The 8,322-nt window shown below is 39.6% G+C and overlaps 1 protein-coding gene across 2 annotated transcripts in view; it reads left to right on the top strand.

Moving 5' to 3' along the window:
* Positions 1 to 8,322, top strand: part of pyroxd2 (pyridine nucleotide-disulphide oxidoreductase domain 2) — a 72,407-nt gene continuing 64,085 nt past the window's right edge. For both annotated transcript variants that reach the window (XM_039774599.1, XM_039774590.1), the window contains exons 1-3: positions 1 to 352; positions 1,321 to 1,340; positions 1,823 to 1,916. In XM_039774599.1, coding sequence (XP_039630533.1) covers positions 232 to 352; positions 1,321 to 1,340; positions 1,823 to 1,916 — 235 coding nt within the window. In that variant the 5' untranslated portion in view covers positions 1 to 231. The remainder of the gene's footprint in view (positions 353 to 1,320; positions 1,341 to 1,822; positions 1,917 to 8,322) is intronic.

Below are 8,322 nucleotides of genomic sequence, written 5' to 3'. Positions count from 1 at the left end.
TACACTTTGCTCGGAAGGGGCCCAGTGCCTTGCTGAGAGGGAAGACTTGCTGACAACGGAATCTTTAATCGAAGATTCTTCTTTGATTCTTGCAAGGAGCCGATGATGGCCTCAGTGGATTGCCTGTAGCTAACTGCCCGCGTGAAACTTAAAAAAACCACCCATAAAGAACAGTCTGCCCTGATTGAGGGTGTTTCATGGAAGGCGGAGCGCAGCTCTGAGTTGAACAGAATGGCAGGCGTCTGGTGTTGCAGAGCTGAGAAGGCGTTTGTTGTGTGTTCCACTACTTTAGCACGTGGCAACCATTCCACAGCTCCTAAACTGGAGTATGACGCTGTGATTATTGGAGCAGGTAAGCGTAATGACATATCTAATTTTGCTGCCAAGAAAAGCGGCATGTATGGTATTGCAGTATGTGAAAATATCAATTTTAAATGCAAACTTCAAGTTATATTACAAATGAAATTCTAATATGAAAAGAATTAGACGTAGAATACAATGATCAGTTTTTTGTAGATGCAAGTACCTTACCTTGCTTAAGGTCCAGAAATGCAAGTGATTACAGTTAGCACAAGAACTGAAGAGTTAGTGAAAACTTTAGTAGTTAAAAAATTTACACTTTCAACTACAAAGTTCTGCTTCCGTAGTGAGGGGATTTTTATTCTGAGGTCTGCTACGACATTTTGCCACTAAGCTGTTGTAGTTTAAAAGTGATTGCAATTTTTTTTTTGCAGTTGTTATAAAAGTATAGTTTTGTGGTAAACCCTTCTACACTCCAGGCTGGTAAACCTGAAAAGCTGGTTTTATCTATAAGCCTTTCATTTTCCTTGCAAATTTCTTGTTTTATTGAGCTACACCATAGACTCTTTTTGAGGTGAACAGGATCTGGAGTGTCATCTGTTTAGATGTGCCTAAAATTAGGAAGGTGGAATACTTCCTAAAATTAAAATTTAACAGTGTTCTATTATTATTATTATAAAAACACTGTAAATAATCAACTGAATTAAGGGGATTCTTAAACAAGATAAACTGTATTTGTGAATTATCTACTTTGGTGATAGTCATCATGAACTTTGAATCTTTAAGTCACTTTAGACTGAAACATCTGCATACAAATGTTTAAATCCGTCTGCTGCCTATAATAGCAGAATTCAAAACAATTTAATTGTCCAATACAGCTTTTTACAGACATTTAAGTGCAGTGCAAATATTCACAGCATTTACTCTTTTAATAGAAGGAAAGCAGTTATCTTTAGAATGCTGGGGGAAACATGACATTCGTTGCTTTCAGTAAACTGTTTATTCTACATCTCTTTTCAGGTCACAATGGCCTGGTGGCAGTAAGTATATTTATATTTTTCTTATACTTGCCATCTGTATTGTAAACATTTTTACATTATACCAAAGGTTTTTGTATTGTTATGAAAAAATAAGCTTGATGTGTCTTTTTATGTGGTTATATAAATGTAATTATTTTCACAGGAAAAATACTTTGCGTAGCATTAATCTCTTTATTTTCTATAATACATTTGAAATGACTATTTTACAATTTGATTATTTTAAATTTTTCACTTTTTTTGTGTCTTGATGATCTGTACCACATTTGCATTATCACTTGTTGCTGGATGCTGCTTTCTCTGTATTCAGCTTGTGTACTTCTTCAGTATCCAATTTTAAATTTATATCTGTCTTGTATCTGCTAAGGATGGGCTCTAATTGTGCACATACTGTAGCTGTAATTATGCATAGTTTTATTTCAATGCATTTTTTGCTTGTATGTTTATGCCTCTGCAGTTTTTAATGCCAGTTTGTTTGTGTGCAGGCAGCATACCTCCAAAAAGCAGGCATCAACACTGCAGTCCTTGAACGGAGAAAGGTGATTGGTGGAGCTGCTGTGACAGAGGAGATTGTCCCAGGTAAAACACTTATTAAAAGAGCAAATAAATACATTGAAGTGGCAATAGAAATTAAAGATGAGAAAGGGAAAGGTTTCTCAAAACTATAAGAAAGCTTGATGCTGTAGGAAAGGAAGGTACAGTATATACAGTATATACAGTAAAGAAGAGATTTAGTCTATATTTATATATTGTGATGGACGGCTGGATGGTCTGAAGTTCCTTACCTGGCCAGGAGACCACTGTAATGGAGGGACATGAGGTGAAGATTAATTTGGACCAGTGGCTCCCCTGATAAGCTAGAAGGCAACATCCCTGGGCTAGGATTCCCACACGGGCACCTGCAGGACATGCTAGGACCTGTAGTTCTATGGGGCAACCCTGTTGAATTCCATGGGGGCCACTGGGGGAGAACTACTGGGATTAATAACCCCAACTTTGTGGGGCTTCCAATGGGCAGTGCCCTAGCACCGGAAGTAGTCCTACGTCCAAGGTAAAAGAAGCAGCTTGACCTTATCCAGGTGAGTTGGAGTCGGGTGTGGAGGATGGACAAAGCTCGCTTAGGAGGTGTGGAGGAGAATGAGGAGGAGAAAGAAAAAGAGAGAAGAAAAGAATTGTATTGTGCTTGTGCCTTTGTAAGGTATTTGTTTAATAAACCTTGCATTTGCACCTGGGACTTGTGTCTGTGTGGTTTGGGGTGCTGCAACTTGTCACAATATCTATATATTTATCAGTGGCAGTTTGTAATGTGTGGCGCTTGGGTGCACCCCCCAAATATTTAAAAAACTACTTAAATTAATTAGGTGATGTGAAATAATCACAAAATAAATTAGTTTATTTGCATAACGTGCCAGGTGTCAGCACATGTCCACACCCATTAAATTTGTTTAATTTCTGTGAGAATAAAAAAAAAAATCCGTGTGAATACCAATATTTCCGGAGTGAAGAACGCCGGCCAGATGAGAGTCCTTGAGCTTTTGGCAAGCAGGTGACCTGAGGCTGCTCTTTAATTGGTTGCTTTCAAATTTTTCCAGGGACGCAGCTCTGTGTGCCCCGGACACTCCCACATTTATTGACAGTGAATTAATATTGCTTTATTCATTTTTTTTTTTAATCTAATATGATCAGACAGTTGTTGATGAGCTATTTCATGTTCACATTAATGGTTCACAGTTCACACCCGCCATTAATGTAACTACAGATGAGCAAGGGCGATTTTAGGTAGATGGCAACTTCAAGTGGAACTTGAGAAATCAAAGAAAATTTGGTTATTTCTTTAATGAAACACCCCTTGATAATTCATTCACTTGAAGATAAAAGAAGATAAAGGAACTTGGACCGGACGATGTGCCTTAAGAATTCAGCAGCAGGCAAGTGATTGAGGACGATCTTACACACAGTCTTTTTCCACTCTGGTTATGACAAACAGAATTGGCTAACTGTATGTGGTGTAAGTAATGCCTTTTTTTTGCTTTTTCTGTTTGCTGTTTCAAAGTGTCAGTACCAAAGCATTATGGACAACGACGGGGTTACGAGACCTAAAATATCTTTCTGAAAACTGCAAGGGCCATGAAAAGTAACTGCAGTTATCTAGACCAGTGTTTTACAACTAGTGTGCCGCAGCACAGTGGTGCACATTGCCTTGAAAACAGTGTACCTCACTTGGGTCGGAATCTGAGAGGGACAAGCTCCGCAGGTAGTCAAGACCTGTCCGAAGAGAATAGGAGAAGATGGCATAAAAGCAGCTCCACAATCACCATATAAGAGCACTTAGGACGTGTCTGCTGGCTGCTAGAGTCCATCTGCCCTGGGTGTGCGGTTGCCAGCGAGCCTCACAGGGCTGGTTGATAGTGGGCATACGAGTTGCCTCTAAGACAGAGTAGGGCAAGCAAAAGGGCAAAGCAGCTTGGAGATGTCAACAAGTGCTCACTAAGTGCCATCTCTACAAATGCTGATCTCTGGGCCATTTTTTTACCGGCTTCTTTGGTAGTCCTGCCCCTTCGGGCAGTTGAGCAAGTGTATGAGATATACTGTATATGCGTTTGTGGTTATAAAGATAGTGGTGTGCCTTGGGATGATTTTGGTTACAAAATGTGTGCCATTAGAGGAAAAAAGGTTTGGGAACACTGATATAGATAATAGCATAAGGCTAAATTATTTTGGTAGGCTTCATGAAATGTTTCAATTTAGGCAGAAAGTAACAGAAATTTTCAGGCCTGAAGGAATGGAGGGCAAAAGTTCTGTTCAAGGAAATATAGGTATCCTGTTTGTAAAGGCAAAATAAGATTTAGGTTGGATTTGTCATGTGGATAAAGTACAAGACAGGTTGGGAGGGTGAGTTATGTTTTAAGATGTCTGTGAATCTTACAATGTGAATTTGTGTCAAGATGAAGTAAGCCTGGCAAACTCGCATAGCACTGGGCAGACTGGCAGCAAGTGTTTGAATAAAATTAGGGTGGGTGTGCAAAATGATAAACTTGGATGCAAGACCTGAGGAAAAATCAGAGGACTAGTGATTGTATGATGTGGATATATTGAATACAGTGGAAATGGCCAAGGATTGGGCACTCTAGTAACAGAGGCAGAAAAAGATTTGGATTGAACTTATGTTGTGGATGTGTTATAGGACAGATGGAAGTCCATGTTATTGGAAGATTATGGAGTTAGGGGTGCAGATATTATGGTGTGGGTTTTGGCAGAATGGAGAACTGGGCAAGTTGGTAGAAGATTTGGCAATTCAGAGACAGGTGTAGTATAAAATGTGGGTGGCAGGTGCACCTGTTCCTTTCAATATCTATAGGGCAAGTTATAGGAAGAATAAGGGGACTGTAGATGTCATAGACTGAAGTTTTAGAGCACGGTAGAAATAGGAAAGATGGCATCAGATTAAGCAGCATGGTGGAAAGGGTATAATACATTTTTGCCTGGATTTGTCCTATGAGTCTGGTACTGGACAGGCCAAGATGTGCATTGACACTATAATGAAAACCATGAGAGCATGTGGAATGACCAGATAAGATAGATAGAAAAATCTGAAAGGCACTGTATAATAGATACAGTATATAACAGATTGATAGATCTAGGTGCTGCTTCAGTTTGTCCCCCCAGAAGCTGTGCCATTTCCCAATTTTTTTTTCACCAGCTGCCAATGATATTTATATAGAGATGTATAGATTGATAAATGTAAGTAGTGTATGGTACACAAATATATGACAATATGTTGTTTTAATACAGTAGGCATTTATATTTGTGTTTGTGTACATACTGTATAATAAAATGCTATTGCTTGTGTGTGTTTGTGTGTGTGTGTGTTTGTGGGCATGGGATCCATCCAAGCAATCTATTTGGTTAGTATGGCTTTGGTCTGTGATAGGAATGATGACATAATACATTGCAATATTTTTTATTTTTACAAAAAAAGGAGTTAATTGGAGCATTTCAAAGATAAGAATGCGAAACATTGCTGAGCGCTTTCTGGGTCACTAAGTACTAACGAGGTGCAACCTGAATCACTTTCAAAGGTGGGAAGTATTAACAAGAATATGAATGATGTTTTCACAGTGAATAATGAGGTCCCGTCTACCGTTGGTGATTGTCAAAAAGTGGACAGGAGCCAAGCAAGAAATATCAAAATGATGGAGTTCGAGAAGCAAGCTTTACAGGAATGCCAGAAGAGACATATGAGGATACCAAGGAAAGGTGCAGGTGGAAGGCTCAGAGTGCACTCAGGGCAGCAGAGGTTGAGACACGCAAGGATATCTAGAAGAGGGCAGGAAGAGAAATGCTGCAGGTATACTTTAGGCGAGAGAGGTTGAGCTACATGAGAATACTATGAAGAGAAGTGCGGGCAGAAATGGAGTTAGGAATTCTGTATACCAATATGTAATAAATTAGGAGAAAGAAATAAGCATATATACCAAGCTGTCTAACAATAATATTAACACAAGCTGCTCTAGCAGCACACTCTCCATCTGGTATCATCAGATACCACTACTAACTGAATGTTAACAAAATTCTACTTAACAATAACACGTCTGTAAAAATGGAAGGAATTTGTCCTTGGGAATCTGTAAAATAAGTAATAGTGAAACAGCACAAAACAACAATAAACATGAATATGTTCTCAAAACTCTGTGAAGTCACTAGTGAATCTTCTTGCAATCTGAAGATGGTATAGCTGGTGTGGTGTCTAAGGGTTAAGGTTACATCTGCCTTAGCAGAACTGGATTTATACCACAAAGGAAGTAACAGAACAGTCTCGATGACTGGCCTGAAAAAGGTCTTAACAGTTCCACCTCTGACAGCCTTCAGCTCAAATTCCATTATCATTGGAAATAATCTTTATGATGAGGCCCATAGGCCAATTGATATAATGAACTATCTGATCCTTCAGTAAGACCACATCTCCATCTTGTAGGTTAGGAATTTGCACTTGCCATGTTCTGCAGTCTTGTAAAAGGTTCTGATACTCTTCTCCATCTTTTCCAGAAGCAATTGACAAGGTGTTGTACATGTTTCCACTAGCTTTTGTGAAGGTCGTGGTTGTCAAAGACTCCATGTGGAGTGGAAATTACCCTGATTTTCTAAGTCAAAAGGGGAGCTGGACTCAGAATAATTAGAGATTCTGGATGTGAAGAAATTGGGCTTAAGGGTCTTAAATTGATTATAGCTGTCACCTCAGCATGCGTTAGGTTGAAAGAGTTCACATCAGTTAACATGGAATCCAATATCCATCTTGCCATTCCAGTCATCCTCTTTCATCCTATACCCATATGTGAGGATTGTGGTGGATTGAACTTTGATTCAAAACCCTGACTGTGCAAGTGGTTTTCAATATGCTTAGGGTAAATCTGTAACTCCATTCATAACGCTAATGTTGTTAGTGCCACAATCTGACCTTAGTACCTTCATTCATCCTCTGATGACAAAAAACATTTGGAGAGCATTAACTAGGCTTGGGCTGTCCATTGCTTCAATCATTTCAATGTGTACAGCTCTTACACTTAGACAAGTAAACATCATTGCTCATTTTTTATTATCGGCTTGCCTACCATGAGTCTTGCATGCCGATGGTCCAAAAAAATCAAGACCAGCATAGGTAAAGGTTGAGTCTGTGCTCAGCACATCTACTAGTAGGTTGGCAATTTGTTGATGTTATTACTTTCCACCTTCATTTTTGGCAGTTGTGTATGATGGTGGCAACATGTCATTTTGCCTCAATGATTAACAATCTTGCAGCTTTAATGGCACCTTCAGTGAAGTGTCTACCCTGGTGGTAAACTTGTTTGTGATGATGCCTAATGAGCAAGATGGCGAGGTGGTGTTTACTTGCATTTATTAAAGGATTTTACTTCTTCCCAAAGAAACTTACTCTCTTCAAATAACCACCCACATTCAGCATTCCATTGTCATCTATCATGGGGTTCAGTCTGAACAGGGGGCTTCACTTGGAGACCTGTTTTCTGGTCTTAAGGCACTTCATCTCTTCTAGGAAGATTTTCTCTTAGTCATGATGGATGATGTTTATCTCTGCTTGTTTGAGTTTAGAAATACTTGGGTGCCCCCTGTACATGTGCCATCCGTGGCAGTTTTTTGACTCATTTGTCTTACAAAAACACCAAGCAATGTGAATTAAATGGTGTACACAAGTTTTGTCCAAGAAGAAGAGTGTTCAAAGCATTGTGACTCAAGTGTTTTATGGCCGAGTGAGTCTTGGTGCTCAGAGAGGTAACCTCAGGCTGCATTTCAGTATCATTGTCTGGAACTATGTGATGGTGGGTATTGAAAGATACTGCTGTAGGCCTCTTTAGCAAAAACTCCAGTCCCAACAACCAGGAAGTCTTGATGAGAAGAGCAGCTGAGATGGGCCTGGTAGCAGTATCTGCAGAGATTATTTCAGATGGAACATTCTGCCATTGTTCAGGTGTTCTGGTCTTCTTATACACACTACCTTGTTGGCAACAACATACGCATAAAATCTCTTGGTGTGGTTATATATGTTACCCAAGGCAACTTTACTATTCATATCAGATTTGATAGCATCAATTTCAGTGTTCACCTCCTTCAGCAGGAAGTCAGCCAATTCTACAGCTAATGTTGCACCACACAGTTGTGAGAATAGTATGCACAGGACATGGAGCCAGTTTGGCTTTTGCCAGCAGAAAATCTACATGAGGCTGGCTTTCAGGATCAGCTACCCTAAAACAGGCTAATGCAGCTAGGGCTTTTGTAGATGCATCAGAATAAATATGCATTTCTTTATTAATACATATCTTTCTACAAACTGTCAGGCACCAGAGCCCTATTCTTCCTCTCCTTCTCTAGCTGTTCTACTGAGCCCACACGTTTGCTACTGCTGGGGACAGACTGTTACCCGAAACATGGACTCTCGTAGGGTACTCTATGACTTCATTGCTGTCATTGGTGT

This window comes from Polypterus senegalus, chromosome 1 (genome assembly GCF_016835505.1).
Source record: "Polypterus senegalus isolate Bchr_013 chromosome 1, ASM1683550v1, whole genome shotgun sequence".
NCBI classification, from domain to species: Eukaryota; Metazoa; Chordata; class Cladistia; order Polypteriformes; family Polypteridae; genus Polypterus; species Polypterus senegalus.
The sequence above is the reverse complement of the archived record's forward strand: the minus strand, read 5'-3'. Positions and strand labels throughout refer to the sequence as shown.